Source organism: Mustela nigripes, chromosome 4 (assembly GCF_022355385.1).
Source record: "Mustela nigripes isolate SB6536 chromosome 4, MUSNIG.SB6536, whole genome shotgun sequence".
Lineage (NCBI taxonomy): Eukaryota > Metazoa > Chordata > Mammalia > Carnivora > Mustelidae > Mustela > Mustela nigripes.
In genome coordinates this window covers 29,255,597-29,274,671 of record NC_081560.1, presented here as the reverse complement: position 1 = coordinate 29,274,671, position 19,075 = coordinate 29,255,597, and the positions used below count along the sequence as shown (strand labels likewise).

General features: G+C 37.6%; 1 protein-coding gene across 4 annotated transcripts in view; it reads left to right on the top strand.

Annotated features, from left to right (window-relative positions):
* The window catches only part of CPED1 (cadherin like and PC-esterase domain containing 1), a 264,988-nt gene that overhangs the window by 45,281 nt on the left and 200,632 nt on the right, over window positions 1–19,075 (top strand). For 2 of the 4 annotated variants that reach the window (XM_059396509.1, XM_059396510.1), the window contains 2 exons: window positions 11,955–12,061; window positions 18,024–18,099. In XM_059396509.1, the coding sequence (XP_059252492.1) occupies window positions 11,955–12,061; window positions 18,024–18,099 (183 nt within the window). Of the gene's footprint in view, window positions 1–11,954; window positions 12,062–17,158; window positions 17,212–18,023; window positions 18,100–19,075 lie in introns of those variants that run through there. The other 2 variants (XM_059396511.1, XM_059396512.1) reach the window with 2 other exon arrangements.

Sequence of the window (19,075 nt, the reverse complement as noted above, 5' to 3'; positions counted from 1 at the left end):
TCATTTCTTTCAAGGCTTACCTATTCTAACAAATGCATTTGGACTACCAATGAGAGAACATTGCTGAGCCCTGTTCTAGATGATGTGCATGAATTTTAACTGGCGCCTCCACACTGATGAGGTCCTCCCTTTTCCTTAGATGGAAACCATTGATGAGTGTGTTTCCTCCTATGGCGAAAAAGCCTGTCAAAGAAACAAAGGGATGGCAAAGAGTTGGAAGAGAAGATTATTCACTGTGTTTCCTAAATTACACTTGTATCACTCTGTACATAAGCCTTAAATAATAAGCTAGAAGATGTCATATTTTGTTTCTTGAAACTTCATTACCTAGATCTGGAATTTATCAGCCTGTATATACCCTCTACTCACCTAATTATTCGTTAAACAAATACTAATATAAAGCTCATCAACTACTAGGCACTGTTCTAAGCACTTGACAAGTAATAACTTATTTAAGCCTCAAAACATTCCCTAGATGTTAGTACTATTATTACAACTCCCTTTAGGAATGACCTTGAACAAGTTCATTAGATTATCTATTGCTTGATTTGAAAATGGAAGATAAATATCTTCCAGAAATATATGATTGGGTTAAATAAATCTCCAAAGAGATTGAAAATAATGCATTATGAGCAGGGGATATGTAATCCTAAAATACTTGTTGCATTAAGTAATAAGCCATTGAGGGAGTTGGTTCTTTTTCTCATGTTAGTGAATTAATTTTCTTAAGCCTTAGTTCTCATCTGTGCTGAATTAGTGTGGAATTATTCTTAGAATAAATTTTAAATCAGTGACTCCCTCCTCCCTTTCAGATTGCTCATAGTCCCCAGTGCCTTATTATAAAATGTTAAACCAGACATGACTACATTGCATTCATTGCATTTTAAAGAAGTCATGCAAAATGACTTTTAATAAAACAGGAAGAAGGAATAATATTTGGTTAAATGAAGTGTCACAATGCTAATTATACACTGAAAACTCCTGTTCCATAATGTGGAATTTGGTATAAGAAATGTCTGTCAAATACTCATGTCAAGTACTTAAGAAATAAAAGAACTTAGTTTAAAGCACCAATCTCATAACAAGTATAAGGCATAGGACATTATATTGAGGCATCAGGATATTTCACAAGTGACACTAACCACCCAAGTTATAGTCAACACATGGTTATTAAACAAGAACTATGGGTAGGGCACTGAAGTAGGTGTTGGTGGGACAGAGAGCATTTCAAAGGGGAGTGAGACCTTTTAAAGAACTATATAGGGTCTAGGTAGATGTGAGTGCCTCTCACACAGACACATGCATAGAGGTCACCTGTTATTGACAAATTCTGATTTGGTAAGGTCTAAGCTGGGGGCTGAAATTTTTCATTTCTGACAAGCTGTCAGCTGATGACAATGTTGCAGATCCAAGGACCCTTGCTGAGGAGTAAGGATGGGCATGTTTAACTGTAATATAAAGTATAAGCAGTATGAAGGACAAATACAATGTTCCACTATAGAAAAGGAAGTTGCCAGTTCTGAGTGTGGGGATCTAGGCAAGTGTGCAAGGAGAATACTTAGTATGTAACAATGAGCTCTCCAGCAGATTTGGGAGGGAAGAACATTCAGCAGCATGAGCTGCGTGCTAGTCTCAGGGGGACCAACGAGGGTTTGATGTGGCAGAAGAGGATGTGGGGGGGCGGCTTTGAGAGGAAACGTGACTGGAAGACTAGGTTAGGGCAGATACAAAGGGCCTAGGTTGCTTTGCTAAGGAATTTGATCTGTCTTGTGCTGGCAATATAAGATGTGCTTTTGGACGATGGAGAGCTATAGAGAGGTTAGAGAAGGAAAAAGAATTAGAAGCAGGGAGACTAAAAGATGTTGCAGAGATGGTGAGATCTTGGGCTTAGAGAATGCAATAGGATTTGGAAAAGGCAGGAAATATTTAAGAACTTTTAACTTAAAATTGATGGGAATTGGAAATCAGCGGGATGTGGGAATGAGAGACAAGTACAAGTTGAAGATGACCTTATGATTTCTAGCTTGAAGGAGAGACTGGCTACACATTTGATGATAAGAAAAGTGGAAGGAGGGACAAGATTTTGGCAGATGATAATGGGTTCTGATTTGTACTTGTCCAATGGGGCCTTTGTTTAGAATGTAGCTGGAAATGACTCTCTAAACCTGAGAAGTGTAGAGAAATGTAAATTTGGGAGTCCTTGGCAAAGGAGCAAAAGCAATGGTTGTAAACAAAATCACCAGAGGATTTGAATTTAGAAACAGTAACAAATGAAAATGAAGCCTAACAATTTGGGGAACTGCATGTATTAATAGGAGAGCCTCAAACCCCAAACTTGATCTATGTTTTAATCCTCTGTATTTTAAATACCACTGGAATTTTTATTAGCAGAGAATGCATCTTGCATAAAAAGTAATTATTTTTTACTTTCAGCATTGTAGTGCTGTTTGCAGTACAACACCCAGAGTATAAAATACCTAGTGAGTCTGGGTGCCTGGGTGGCTCAGTGGGTTAAGCTTCTGCCTTCGGCTCAGGTCAGGGTCTCAGGGTTCTGTGATTGAGCCCCGCATCGGGCTCTCTGCTCAGTGGGGAGCCTGCTTCCTCCTCTCTCCTTGCCTGCCTCTCTGACTACTTGTAATCTCTGTCAAATAAATAAGTAAAATCTTTTTAAAAATTAAAAAAAATAATAAAATACATAGTGAGATATGTAATTAGTATGTGAGACTTTATGCCTAGTTACATCTATATACTAAACAAGCATCTTATTTCCTCTGGAGAATTTGTTCATTCTGATGTATTAAACACTAAAGTCCATACCCTATTCAGATTTCCTTAGTTTTTTACATGATGTCCTTCTTCCATTCCAAAATCCCACCCAGGATATCACATTACATTTAGTCATCATGTCCCCTTAGGCTTCTCTTGGCCATGATGGTTTCTCAGACTTTCTTTGTTTTTGATGAACTTGACAGCTTTGAGAACTGGTCAGGTATTTTGATGTCTCTCCATTGGGATTTGCCTGATATTTTTCCCAAGACTAGACTGGAGTTATGGCTTGCAGGAGTCAGACCACAGTAGTTCTCAGCACATCATGTCAAGGCTATATAGTCTCACCATGACTTACCACTATTGGTGTTAACCTTGATCACTTGCCTGAGATAGTGTTTGTCAGGTCTTCCACTGTTATTCTTTGACTTCTGCTTTCCACACGGTCCTCTTCAGAAAGATGGCATTATGTTCAGCTCAGAGGATGGGGAAGCCGATCTCCAGCTCCTTGAGTTTACAGTAGCTCCGTGCATTATTTGGTATTTTTCTACTCTCAAGGTTTGTCTCTTCATCCCCATTTATTTATTTATTCAGATCATTGGTTTATATCAGCCTGGACTTATGGATAGTTATTTGATATTTTGGGTTATAATCCAGTATTACTTATTCTGTTGCTAAATTGTTCCAGTCTTGACCATTAGCTCTTACATCCCTTTGACATACTTCCATCATTGCTTTTGTTTGTTTTCTTGTTTGTTTTTGAGCTCTTCCTTACTTTCTGGCACAACGATGCTCTAGGATCATATTGTATATTTACTATTCCAGCCCCCTTGAATCAGCAATTTCTCCAAGGACCTGTGGTTCCTTTTATTGGAGAACGATGTTAGAAACCAATATCTAGGCATGAGGTATATTCTGATTTTTAAAACTGCCTCAGTGTTCATTTCTTTTAAGGTGTTCAAGCTGGTGGGAATTCCAGACATTTAGAACTTTGGTAAAATGCTGTAATGAGAGTTTTATCCCAGACAGATAATAGTCCTGAAAGCAGTAAAAGTTTAAACATACGTTTGATGACACTTCAACAGCAGGCTAAAGAAGTACCACGAAAATCTTTAAAAATGTCATTTTAAAAAACCCAAGGAGCCTTCTAAAGTAAACATATCTTGAATTTATTTCATAAGAATAAACTGATCTATTTCCTTTCAAGCTCTTCTTGATGGAAAATTCCTTTAGAGCAGGAGTCTTTTTAAACTTGTGCAAAAGTTTCTGCATCGTATCGGTTTCTTGAGCTTATGAGTAGAGCAGGAGAATTTCAGAAACTCAAAACTCCTCGCAGTAATGATCTCATTGATCTTCACAACCTCTCACAGGGCAGAAAGAGGGTAGACAGTGGGATAGGAAAGCTTGATTTCTAGTGTGGATTTGGAACACCAAGAGAGAATGGCTTAGAATTTCTCTGTGGCAAAACACAAAGTTATTACATTGGCTCAGGATAAGGAACCAGAGGCATCACAAGCAAAACCCATGACCATACTCTTGGAGTAAGGAACTAGACTTAATTAGATTTACGACCATGTTGTATAATCACTGAATATCTAAAGTTCTGTATATAATGATTTCTTTTAAATTCTGAAAATTGCAATAGTCAATCCAATAAATATCTACTAAGCGTCTATAATAATCAGTGTTAGATACAAGAACGGGAATGGTTTTTGTCGTTAAAGAAAAGTCATAAATAGGGTGCTTGGGTGGCTCAGTGGGTTAAAGCCTCTGCCTTCAGCTCAGGTCATGATCTTAGGGTTCTGGGATCGAGTCCCACATAGGGCTCTCTGCTCGGCAGGGAGCCTGCTTCCTCCTCTCTCTCTCTGTTTGCCTCTCTACCTACTTGTGATCTCTTTCTGTCAAATAAATAAAAAATCTTAAAAAAAAAAAGTCTTAAATAAAATTTATTGTGGGTGCTGGATTACTGTTCTGTGGATCCATCACAGTAAGAATATAAGTTAAGAGAACTGGTTAATTCAACTTGCATGATTTGGGAATAAAACAGATATTTGCAATGGCTAATTTATAGCCAGACAATTTTATGGTGTTATCAAGCATAGAACCAAATTTGTCATCAATAAGTTGATAATGTATTCATGAATGTAGCTGTATTTACTAACTCTGATAAAGGATTGATGTAGGGAAATGATACATTGTTATTCAGTAAAAATCTCACAGTCTAGTTGTAAAGAGAAAGAGTATACAGATGGAACAGTAACGATATGGAATATTCTCATGTTGTATTATAAAGGAATATTATCTGTTACTTAAAATTTAAACATCTTCAGTATTTCTTGATTTTAAAAAAAGCCACACATTTTAGGAAATCACCGAATGTGTATCCTTACGGAATATAACAGTATAATACTGTGAATAAGTAAATGAGGCTTGGCTTTTATAGCTATGTATCTTGGAAGCTCTTGGACAAGTTTATTTTCCAAGTCAGACTTTATAAATCTTTTCTGCTTCAATGTGATGTATGTGTTCACGAAAAAAGTTTCCACTAAGTAAAGCACTTGGAATCTGCTTTCTTTTCATAATTTCTTTAAATGCTAAGAATGGTTAACTTTATTTTCTTAGGCTTACTTCTCTCTTATTCTTACTAAGAACCAAAATATATCTTTAGGTCCTCCTTGTAAACTACTTTAATATTTTTCTTCATTATCTCTATTTTTAATTTTCACAATATACTGGCTTTGATTGAGTTTTAATTGTTGATCTGTCACTCACATTCAGTTATACATTCACTATGGATCTCAAACTATATAGCAAATTTTTCTGAAATCCCAGCCACTGTTGTAGATACTGAGGATATAGTAGTGAAAAAAATAGACACAGCCCTGCCCTCAGGAAGCTCACATTCTACTGGGAAGGGCAGGCAGCAATAAACACATAGACGAGACATATATAATCTGTCAGATCATGATAAATGTTATGAAGAAAAACAAAGCAGAATAGACTTAATATTCTGAGATTTTTATATAGTGTGCCAGAAAACTGAAGTTGTCATTCCTTGAAAATACATGGCATTTATGTGAATGATAATACCTCAGAGCTCTCTGTTTTTCTCTGGGTTGAGTTACTGAACCGGTAGACTTTATCAATGAGGGAGGTCACTGGAGAGCCAGGAAATGATTGTTTGCTTTACATGGCAACCTGCCTCTGAGAGACTGGAAATATCCTTTTTTTTTTCTTTTTTTTGAAAGATTTTATTTATTTATTTGACAGAGAGAGAGATCACAAATAGGCAGAGAAGCTGGCAGAAAGAGGGGAAAGCAGGCTCCCTGCTGAGCAGAGAGCAAATGTGAGGCTCCATCCCAGGACCCTGAGATCATGACCTGAGCCGAAGGCAGAGGCTTAAAACACTGAGCCACCCAGGCACCCCGAGACTGGAAATATCCTAAAGACAGACCTTACTCTGTAGGGCAGATGCCTGAGTAAAACAAAAACGAGAACAAAACCTTTGAAAATAGCTCTTGTTTTTAACACTGAGAAGTTAGTTGGTTCCTGAGAACAAAAAGAGAAGGATAAAAACTAACTCAATGCCATTTTATGTCTGAACTAATTAATCCAGACCCTGTCTACCACAGGGTCTTGGTTGATATCTGAGCCAACACCGAGGAGGCATGGTAATGTGGTGTTATCAGCAATTTTGTTCCACAGTTTATAAACAGAAGCCTGTATAGATTTTTGTTGTTTTTGTAATTTTGAGTCAGAGAACAGAACATCCACATCCTGTTTTCCTAGAACAATGTCCTGTGACCTCTCTATTTACGGGCTTGGCTAGTCCAGTCTGGGAGTTGGTCTTGCTCTGGTTTCTATGTGACGGGGAAAGAAATCATTTTAACTACCAAAAAAATCTAAGAAATTTTAGAGATCTTTTTTCAAAAGTAGATGGAGGCCAAGTTAATATTTATAGTTCCGAAGAACATGGGCAGCTGAGGTACTCCCTCCTTCTAAAGATGAAAGTTTTACTTACTTCAATTAACAGTGATAGCTAATAAGGTTTTTGGAGCACTATTGCTGGGTGAGGGTCTGGGAATGCCCCAGATAATCTGTTCTAGTCCTTTTTGCCTCTGAGGTCCCAAAGGAAAATGGATGCACTAGAGAGTAGTTGGGAAAATACCAAACCTATGCAATTCCTCTTTGTCTCAGTTTCCTCTCTTGTAAAGTGTGTGGAATAATTGCTTCTACCCCATGGTGTTGTTGGAAGTTCTGCTCAAGTTAAAATTCATAAGGTAGCATAAGCTGAATTTCTCCTATTGCCTCTGTGGTTTTTGAAGGGATAATGAGATAATAGTCATGAACATGGCCCCTGGAGTTAAACTTCCTGTGTTCACATTTTCTTCCCACCACTAACCAGATGGCTGACCTTGAACAAGTTATTTAACCTCCTGTGCTTTTCAGAAGGAGAATAATCATATCCAGGAGGATATTTTGTGGAATAAGTGAATCGATACAAATACTTGGAATAGTACCTGTATCAACAGCAAATCTTTTTGGAGCACATAATTACAGTAATTACGTGCTCCAGAAAGATTTACTGTTGATATCATCACTACTAATACTAGTACTGTTGTTGACTTAATTATTAGTGTGGCTTTGGCACCAAATCCTAATGCAATATGCTAAGGAACTAGGCTGAATCCTCTAAAGGTCTCCGTTTCTGTCTGTCAGGAAAACCCAAGAAACCCCCATCCAAGTTGGCCCAGGGTGGCTTTGTCTGTTTTTTTGTTTTGTTTTGTTTCAGTTTGGTTTGTTTTTTTCCCCAAATCCAGGTCTGACTTCTCTGCTCTTACACTCTAATATTAATGTCAACTTTCCAGCGTAGAAGAAACACATTGAGTAAGACCAACATAAAGAATGTTTGCCCCAGGGGCACCTGGGTGGCTCACTGGGTTAAGCCTCTGCCTTCAGCTCAGGTCATGATCCCAGGGTCCTGGGATGGAGCCCCGGGTCGGGCTCTCTGCTCAACGGGGAGCCTCTTCTCCTCCTCTCTCTCTCTTTTCCCCCTCTCTCTCTTGCTTTTCCCCCCTTCCTCTCTGCCTATTTGTGACCTCTGTCAAATAAATAAATAAAATCTTAAAAAAAAAAAAAAAAGAAGAAAGAATGTTTGCCCCAGTGCCTATAAAAGAAAAAAGCCTATCCTAGGCTACATAGAACTATGGAGACAGGCCTGAGACAGGCTGAATGTCGTAAAAGAGTCCCCAAAGAAACTGTGGATGAGAAGGAGATGAGAACAGGCCCACCTAGGAATGACCCCTCATCCTCTCTACCGGTCCAACTCCAGAGAAGAGGCATAAGTGAAAAAAAAAAAAAATGCCCATAGGCCTGGCCTGATTTTCCCAGGCTCCTGTGAGAAAGAACTAATCCAAGAGACCACACTTCAGTCCTTACCAACTTTTAACGGGTAGTAGAATGTCTCTGGAGTTGAAATGACCTTACTCAACCTTGTGGGAGAGCATGGTGTCTAAACTGGAGATGAAAGCGTGTGTTCAGACATCCTTGTAAGACTAACTGACCAAATATCGATTTACCTACTACAGTCATCTTAACAAGACCAATTTACCTAAGGACCAACTCTAATTCATTTGAAAGCTAAAGGGTGAATGAGCAGCTCTTGCAAACCGACTCACAGTTTTCACACCAGGCCTTGGACTGTTGGCCTCGTGGAGGCAGAGCCAGGCTCTTGGGGCCCAGGCCGGGCCACATGGCAGAAACAGGAGAAAATGTGGGAAGCTGTACTCCGCTCCCGTCAGTGGCTGCCCTCCACCTTGTAGGAAATGGACCCCGTAGGACCACAGCCTTCAGGTTTTCAAATGAAGACAGAAATCTGGATTTTCAGGTGAATTGTGCTGACATCCACATTTTGGCAAATACTTAAAATTAAAAACAAAAACAAAAATAGTAATCATGCAGGCCACAAGCACCCTACATGCAGGCTGGACCGTCCCTATGTGCCCTTGGTCTGCATCTCTGCTGTACCCCCAGGGGCATTTGCTTACTAACTGCTCCTGCTTTCAGCTAGTTGAGCACAGCCCCAAAGCCCCCACAATATTTACCAATTTGTAATTTTGCTAAGGCACACATTTGTTTCCCAAACACTCCAATGTTGACTTCTGAATGTGATTTTTCTCAGCTAGTGAATGTGCTTTTTTCTCTGCTGGTTTTCTAACTACAGTGTGGCTTTGGGGGTTTTTAAAACCAAGTTTGAATACACGGTGCCTCTCACAAAACAAATAAAGCTTTTTCTTTAAAAAGGGACTGTGGGCCTCAGGGGAGGGAGTTAACTTTTAAGATTGGAGATGGAAGTGAAAAGGTCTACTCAAGATTTTTTGTTTTTGTTTTTGGTAGTTATTAAAGTTTATTTTTGTCATTATTACTAAGACTGAAATAATACATTGAAACACTCATCAGATTATAAGCTTGAAGGTGTTGATCTAACATAAATTTCCATTAAACTGAATATTTAAGCAGGAAGCAGATTTAGAAATTTGTGGTAGGACTCAGTGAGGGTAACAATAGGAATTTTGAGTGATGACAATCAGTACTTTTCAGACTGTGGAGGCAAGAATTTGACAAGAAGTATCTGAAGAGATTACTTGAAACTTTGGGCTATACTCTACTTTCATTTTAAGGTTAAATGTATGTGCTATAAAGTGTTTTTGAATTATTAATTTTAAATTTAAAATATTTGTTAAATAGTTTTGAGAGGTAAGGGGTCACCCTTATAAATGTCAAGAAACTGCATGGCACTTTATTAGTTATCCTAAATTGTTTTTAATGTTCATTTAGGTCTCTCATAGATGGTTCAGGGCAGTGACTGTACTTTTCCTTTTTTTGTTGTTTTTTGCTATTTACACTCATAATTCCAGTACAATGTCCTCGTAGGAGATTCTTTACAAATTAAATGTTTTGAATTATTTAAACATGTTTTCCAGTTTTAAACATTTATGGCTTAAATATATATATTGTCATCAAATTGAGAAATTGTGTGTACGCCTTGGGTAGTGAAGGAGGGTGTGTATCAGACGTGGAGGAATATAAAACCTACTGGGTTTTTAATGTCCAAACAGTACAGTTCATGATTTGAAATCCTCTCGTTGCATAGCCTTGTCTTCTAAACATATTGGGTTGAGTATATTATGTCAGGAGGTTTCTTCTAGAGTTTTAGTGTTTTAGTTTAGTGTTTCTTCGGCTAGAAATAATAATATTGAATGAATATTTTCTCTTTGTTTTCCCTTTTAAGTCCATATCAAAAGGTTTTGGCTGAAAGTGCCAGGTGCACTTTTCAATCTCGTAGTGGGATCATCATGGAGTGTTTTTTTGGCTCTAGGAATCCATTTGGAGTTTCCTTCAAAGTGAGGATGCAGGGAGCGGCATAGATCTTCCAATCCAGAGGTCGATGGCTATTACATAGAGAGATTTCTCCCACCCCTCAATCAAGTGCATCTTTTCTCTATGTCCCTGTGAACTATTGTGTTATATTCCAGCATCTTGAGATAAATCGAGCAAATGGAGAAGCTCTAGGACAAGGGCTCACATGTTAACTTGAGTTCAGTGGTCTGGATCCCTTTGTTTGGTGGAGAGGCTTCTCTTCTAGAAACAGAAGAATTACAGAGGAACCAGTGGCCCTGAGAGCATAGAGCTTGTCAAAAGGTAAAGTACTTGATTAGTGCAGAGTGAAATGTCATTCCCGATGGTCATAGGTCCCTCTTCCTTATCGATCTTTTTTTTTTTTTTCTATAAAGCCCTTCTTTGAAAGCATTATGATTTCAAGTGAGACATTCTTCTGTGAAATTTTAAAAGACATGATTTGGTTATTTTCTAGCTTTTTAGAAACCACGGATACCTAATGCAAGAGATGACTTGTGAGTTCCGGCATAAAGAGCTACCGAAGGAACATTATCTCAGGACTGATCAACAGATCAGACCATGTGTACAGAAATTGCTTAATTTTTTAAAGTGAATTTCTACCTCAAATGCAGAAGTTCCCCAAGTAATATCAATCCTTTTATACATTATTTAGTGTTCTTCTTTTGGTTATTTTTTAGTTACCTATTTCTATATTGTCTCTAAAGTAACATGTTTGACACCATATCATGGGCTAGTTATTCATTCATTTAACAATTTTTTTAAAAGATTTTTTTTATTTATTTGACAGAACGTGCACGCATGAACACCTGGGTGGAGGGTGGGTAGGGACAGGCAGATGGAGAGAGAAAAGTGGACTCCCTGCTGAGCAGGGACACCCGATGCTGATCCCAGGACCCTGAGATCAGGACCTAAGCCGAAGGCAGATGCTTAACCAACTGAGCCATCCAGTTCCCCCTCATTTAAAAAATGTGTTTAAAGCACCAATTATGTGTAAGACATGTTGATAAAAACATATAAATAAATCAAAGAGAGTAAGGGAAAATAAACTTATAACACACGAATGTTAATTTCCAAATGTTCAAGTACTAGCAAGAATGTACTCTTCTGAGATTATTTTGGCAAGTTACTAGGATTTATTGGCAAAGAGCTTTGTCCTTGGTAGATAGCTGAAATATGATTTACTTTGGTCCATGTCATACTCTGTATTTTGAGCTTAACTCTGCTATCTATAACTAGACCATGAATTCCTTTTAGAGAAAACCTGTTGTTTTATTTTTTATTTTTCACTGAATTTTTTTTTCTGCTGACCACAACTTAGTCTTTGTAAGAAATCTGATTTGTGAAAAGTGATAGTGATACCAAAGCCTAGAACAAAATATTTGGTGTTTTGACTTTTCATTATTTGATTTTGCAATCACCCCCTATCCTAAAAGACTTTCTAATCATCCTTCCTCCCAATCTCTAAATAAGACTACATAAATTTATAAAATATGTGACTTAAAACATTTAATTTTTAGTCTTTTATAGGAGTTTTAAGACTTGCTTTACGTAAGTGAATTTTCCCTGATATGATACTAAATATAAAAATATAAAAATGTTTCTAAATTAGAAAAGTTGAAAATTTCAATTACTTCAAATATCAACTTTTAAATATATTCAGAATCATTTTTCTTGTGTTTTAGGATTTAAATAATATTCTTAAATCTAAAAATGGTTTCTTCAAAAATCTGATAAAAATTATATGTTTTTCAATATTCTTCTGCTGTTAGGTGATTTGGGCGCATGGGATCTGCTCATTTGCCTGTCTTCTAGGAAAGCTGGTGGAAAACCTTGCATATCCCAAGAAGACGTATGCCATTTGGGTTTACATCAAAAGGTAAATATTCTTTTCAAAATGTTTGCAGATTTTAACAGCCCTTTGGATATTAACACCAGCATTTCTTGGTCCATAGTATTTTTCAAATGTGAGAAAAGCATCAAAAGTAAGTAGTATCTGTTTCTCAGTAGTGAAATAGTATTGTAGTAGCTACCCTGACTATTTGATATTTCTGCAATTGACAATCTTGATATCTTCTTCCTTATTATAAATCTTGACTCTTGTGCCCTTTGGGCTGAGTACTTGATTTTTTTTTTTCCTTCTTATAAATCGTTGGCCTTTCCTTCTCTGTTTTCATAGCTCCTTTCCTCTGCTCATACTTTACATACCTGTGCTCCTCAACACCATTCCCAAGGTGGTTGATAATTTCCACAAGTAACATCTAAAATTCAAGCATTTTCCCAGGCTTCAGGCTCATATGAATAACTGCCTGTTAAACCTCACTTTCATATCACGCAGGCACCTCAGACTCAACACGAGGAAGATGAGCTCCTATGCTCCGTGGGACATCATTCCTACTCTTTCATCCAGTGTCTCGGCAGGACTACTGTTCTATTGGTCATCAGTGTCCTGTCACTTCCTAAGGCAGAAATCTGGCCTTCCCCTTTGATCCCTTCTTCTCCTTTGTCCTCTGCATTCTGTCAATTACCAGGACTAAGGAATTCAACTCCTAAATACTTCTCAAGTCTCTTATTTCTCAAATATCCATATTCACTACTTTTATTCTGACCAGGTTTATTGTAAAATCCTAACTTCTGAAGCAAATATGTCTTGTTCCTGAAATCCATCCTGCCTACAGTTATCAGGATGAAAAATAAAATGCTGAATGAACCTGGTTCTTCCTGCCCTTCAGTCTTGAACGGCTTCACATCAACTATAGGATAAAGTCTACAGTCTTGAATATTTGTCAACCTCCAAGCAGGAGACAAATGCTATCCTTGAAAGGATTCAACTGAAGAGAAACTAATGAAGGAGCTATTTACTGAGGTTTTGATAAAAGAAGAGAAACAAGATTAGAGAGAATCTAATAAAAAAAAAGATAAGGGGAAAAAAATGATTAGAGGCCCCAGGGACCAGAGTACTTGTAAGATACTTGTACTACCCTCCGTCTAAAGAAGAGTACCTAGAAGAGGTGGTTAGCAAAACCTAATGAGAGCTGGGACCAAGAAAGAGGGATCACCGGAAAGGAACTATGAAATAGGGGAATACAGCCAGTTCCAAATCATAGCCCTGCAAAGAAGCAGCCGGGGAGATAAGTACTCTCTCCACTTCTCTCGTGAATCTCTTGCCAAGGCCTCCTATCAGTGCTACGCGTCATTCTAAGTGCTCACATGTTTATGTCCATTCTTTACATATGGAGAGATCGAAGCACAGAAAAATTAGAAGACTTGCCTACGCCCTCATAGCTAATAAATAAAGCAACCAGAAAATTCAAACTTGGGCAGTTTGACTTTGAATTTTGTTTTCATGGCCACATCACCATGCAATTAAAAATATATATATATATATATATTTAGGACCGCATTTACAGCCTTTGCTAATGAATACTCTTATTAAAGAATTCAAACATTCTAAATGATACATATTAGATACCTGTCACTTTAGAACATGAATAATTTGAATCTTTATGAACCATGACTTATTTATGTCAACATAAATATTCGGAACAGAAGCTGCTTCAGGTTCGTCGGGGATTCTTAGACGAACAAAGGAAGAGCTCCTGCTCAAATTAGGATTATTCATCACATCAGAGCTTTGGAATTTAAGAGTTTAATGAAGGCCATCAGAAGATCTGTTACGAAAAACAAGTGGCTCAGAGTCGCTAATTAGTCAGAAGGAGAGGAACATGATTTTAAAACTCTGTGGGTCCCCATGATGCTGAAAGTGAAGTGAGGTCCACTATTTGGGGTAACACTAAGTTTAGTAACTGGGGCTGTATTTCACCTTTAACAGAAAGGTTCTAATGTTTCAAGAACAGAGGGATTCATTCCTAGCTCTAAATGTTTGTAGGATTAGCAGTCCCTAAACCCAGGATGCTGTTTTTAGTCCTTGGAGCACTGAGAACTACTGAAATGTCTCTTAGTATAAAGCATTTGAGCACAATTTCAGGTGAATTTGATGGAACGATAATTGCATGAGAGAGACAAGGAGATAACGACCCTTCTTGTCATTCGTTCTCTTCCTTGGGGATGATACTGAACAGCTTTTGGAGAATATCTGAATTTTGATAAAATAATCGATAGAACTGTGTACCAATCTAATGAAGACGAGGAGCAGCCCCTTAAGATACAGTGTGAAATATGTGTCACTCCCAGGATTCTTGAGGGAGGCTTCCCAGTTCCACCACCACCCCGCAGTGCTTTCTTAAACTTTACAAATAGTCCATATTCAAATGTCTAGTCTCCTTTACGAGCTCAGGGTATTGCTGTAATTTCAGTTTTCGTTTATAAGCACTTTCTCAATGTTGGTAACTGATAGGTTGTTGTTTTTATGAATGAACTATGTCTCCAAATAAGAATCATTTTTTACTTTTGCTTCTGATCATCTATAACAGGAACAATTTAAATGTAGATTACTCACAGATTAGGATTGTGGAAAGTATGTGGGGATTGAAATCTTTCTACATGTACATTTCCTTTCTCTCAGTTTGATCTCAGAAATATCCCAGAGCTCAAATATCATTATCATTTTTCTTACACATTCTGATCCTTTCAAAGATATGAAAGGTTCTATGCCAAGAAGAACAGCAGCTTATATGAAACATACACATACGTAGATGTGTATGGAAAGCACTCAAGCCCAACACAAAAGCCTTATATATTGAAAATAATTATTTGGGTGATAATGATGTGTCAGTGTAGATTCCTTAAGTGTAACAAAGGTACACTCTGGTGGATGGTTGTTTATAGAGGAGGCTGTGCATGTGTAGAGGCAGTGGGTAGATGGGAAATCTCTGTACCTTTTGCTGAATTTTGCTGTGAACCTTAAAACTACCTGAAAGTAATAAAGCCTATTAAAAAATAATGTTAATGTTGCAATGTTGAGCTGGAGAAGCTTGTTGTATAAAAGTCAGCTATCCAAGTTAAAACCTCTTTGATGTTCCTTTCAGTAATGATGCAAATCTTATATATTTTATGATGTGCATAAACATAAAAGTAAAAAAAACAAGCACAAGGATATAGAAGAGCATTATTGGGTTTAACGATGGAAATACATGGAAAATACATGTAATATTGTTGATTTGCTTATAGCCAGATGACCCATAGCCCTTGAATATATTTCTTTGTGCCAAGTTATTCGGTTTAGCTGCTTAGTTTCGTGCTCTGTTACATAGTAGAATGGAAATGTTATTTCTGGTGTCACGTGTCACCTTGGGTTATATCATCTGTCAAGATTCTGTGAATTCCAAAGATGTGCTTTGGAGGAAGGAACACGGGAAAGAGGTCATTGAGTGGGAGATGGAAACATGAAAGGCAGAAGCCTGGGGGCAGTTGCTTTCCTTGGCTTGGTTCTGCTTGCTTTTTTCTTTTCTTTCTTTTTTGTTTTTTAAGATTTTATTTATTTATTTGACAGACAGATCACAAGTAGGCAGAGAGGCAGCAGAGAAGGTGGGGGAAGCAGGCTCCCTGCTGAACAGAGTGCCCTATGGAGGGCTTGATCCCAGGACCCTGGGATCATGACCTGAACCGAAGGCAGAGACAACCCACTGAACCACCCAGGCTCCCCTTGGCTCTGCTTTCTTGAAGCAAATACTTTGTTGATCCTGAGTCAGTTTATTCTTCTACCCCAGGTCTCACACAGAAAGCCACCTCTTTGATGAATCACAGCGACCACACTTCTGTCTGAAATCTGTGCAAGCTGTGCTGTCTTTGCACAAAGTCTTCTGTCCCATTAGTTCAGTTATGGGCATCCCTTTGACCAGGACTCTTGCACTCCTTCCGGTTTGTGTAGGATGAGACAGCACATCACAGATGCTCTTAGCATCTGCTGTAGCAGCACCTTTGCCCTGAGCTCTACAGAAAGAGGGAGAAAGTCTTCAACTGGACCCTATCAAACACATAGCCTTTAGTGATATTTACCTAATATGCTACTTTTCTTTCTGGGTCCTTCTATGAACATTTCTGTGTAGTCATTAGCAACTGATTTGGCTGATGCGGGGGGAAATTGTTCAGGTTTATTGACTTTTAAAGTTTTTGCGTATGTAATTTAGGAAGGTTCTTTGTGTATTATCTTTTAAAAAAGAACAACTTTTATTGTACTTTCTCCATATTTTTGCAGCATTCTCTCTTTCTTCCAGCCTTTCTTAGGAAGTCTGAATGGTAAACTTAAGTATTTTCTGAAAACTATTCTTTGTTTTCTACTTTTAGTCTCTGAACTTTCTCATTTTTGAATTTGAGAAATGTAGACTTCCCTAACATCTACAGTGTTCCATACTTACAACCTTTGCATTCCCAGTGCAGGAAGAATGTAAGGGACCCTCGTATCTTTGGAGACTCTCAAACGTGGGTAGTTAACAAGGTTGCTCACACAGATTCACAGGAACAGGTTCAGCGGAAGCCCCGGCTTCATTCATACACAGCGTGGGCTGAAATTTGCTGTTTGCTGACTAAATGAATAGAGTTAACAAGATGGCAAGGGTTAGCAAATGTTTAATCAACGCACCGTTTCAGAGCACTCTAAAGTGAATCATTTTGTAAAAACTACGACTGATGATTGAATTATCAAATTGATCAAAACCTTAGTGAGGCAGCGGAATTTGAAGACCAAAAGCTGTAAGAGACAAAACAAAGTGATGTGCTCAAGTATGATTCTGTTACATGTCGTTAAGTGGACCTAAAACCAGTGTTTCCGGTTCTCTCTTTTCAACTGCAGTTGGGCTCTTTTTTTTTAAGATTTTATTAATTTATTTATTTGAGAGAGAGACAGAGAGAATGAGAGAGCATGAGAGAGCATGAGCTGCGATGCGGGTGGGGGGTGGAGGTGGGGGAGTGGCGGCCCAGACAGGGCCAGAGAGAGAGGCAGACTCCCTGCTGCTGATCATGACCTCGGGGTCAAAGGCAGTTGTTTAACCAACTGAACCACCCAGGCCCCACTGAGCTCTTTTTAAATAGCCTTGTGAGGAGGACACAGTGGAGAAACTACCGTACTTGGTAAGTTTAGAGGGAGTTAATTTGAAAGTAATCAATAATTTCTCAGAAGTGAATCTGATTATCAAGCTAAATCATCTTGATCTCTTTCTGTTAGTTTTAACAAGGCTTTGGGACATTCTTTTGGGAATTTGGTTGATAATAGCTAGATAATCAGTCTGTAAATTCAGAAATGAAGAAGAAAATTTAGCTTTGGTGGCTTTTCTTTATAAGGTAAAATATATATTTGAATTTATGATAATGTCTGTGAAGCTTTCTGAGAACAAATTTTTGTTAGAAGACAGTTTCACAGTGACTGGGCTTTATAGCCAGAAGCAATAAATGCCCTTCAGTGTGAAATAAAGTCTATATATTAAAGTTTGAAACACGCAGAGCACCGAATTTCCACTAAATGGCTGTGATTCAAATCACTGAGGGCCTTTGGAACTTCAGAGTTTCGTTTGTTTTGGGGTATGTTTAGTGCTGTTTTCTGCCAAAGCGTAATTGGCAACTGTCAAGTTATTCATGTTACTGTATTTGCCGTAAGGACAGAAGTATTTTCTGTTAGTTTTAGCGCATATCATGGCTGTGAAATATATCAAGGTTTTCAGAAGTATTCCCAAATATTTTAAAATTTTCTGAGGGCAAGTTTTTGTTTTATATTATCAAATAAACCACTTTATTATTCTGGATTTGAATGTGGACTTGCAGAGATTTGAAGGTAGGGTGTAGAAAGGTAGAGGAGAGTTGACAACCCTACCCTGTGGGTTTTTGCATTTTCTTTGCTTTAGCATTTATGAATGCTCAACTCACTAGAATCTTTTCATTCCTTTCAGGTAAACATATTACCAGATTTACAGCATCAGCTTTGCAGAAAAGAAGGATTATGTCAAATAATTACAAGATTTCCAGGTAATCTCTAGTTTGCGTCCTTATGCATAAACATGTGAGATATGTAGGCTCCTTCAGCAGATACTGAATAATGAGATCTTAGATTCTCATATTTAGCTCCTTAGTCTATCATTCCACTATCACAAATCTTCCAGAATCCACAAGGTTCTGCCCATGGGGAGATCCTGATAAAAAGGAATACAAACGTTAACTTTGATATTCTTTCTTTTAGTTTTGCCTTCTAACTCTCTAGGTGAATATTCCTTTCTTCCCCTGTGTTTGCCTTGAAAATAATTGCTGTTTTGTTTTAAAAGCAATTATTGTAATTATTGAAATACTTCTTAATTATATAAAGCAAGGTTTTAAAAATGATTTCATCATGATTAAGTAATTCTTATCTTAGGAAATTTGCTTCTGCCTTTTGAAATTCCCTCAATTCGTGTGTTTCCCACAGGATACAGAATGAGTAAATTCCATGTCTTGACAACATTAGAAATTTGGGACAAAAATTACCATCTCATTTTTTCAGAGGTTCCCAAGGTGGGGGAAAATAAAGTATCAGATGGCCTGTGAGTCTTCATAGATCAAATTATAGCTTACTTTAAAACCCATGTTGAAAGGTTTCCTCAAATTTCTTGTTTAAAATCCATTTAATGTTAAACAGCTTATGCCCCTAGAAAGTATTTCAGTATATAATTACAGTTTAGATCTGCAGAGCTTCAATTCTATTTTTAAAAATTTCATTTGTGTCCTAGTGGGATCAGAAACCTCATATCCCACGGGGTTTTCTGTGGAGTTTCTGCTTCCACACAAAACATACAGCACATTGGTATATCCCGTCGTAAAGACTACAGTCTTCTACTATCATTTCTCAAGGATTAAAATAAAGTGAAAATGAATCAACAACTCAACTTTAAATTTAAGGTAGTCCTCTAAAAATAAAAAATATTTGTTTTTATAAAAAAAACCTTGTTTTTATAGTTATTGTTTTTCTATG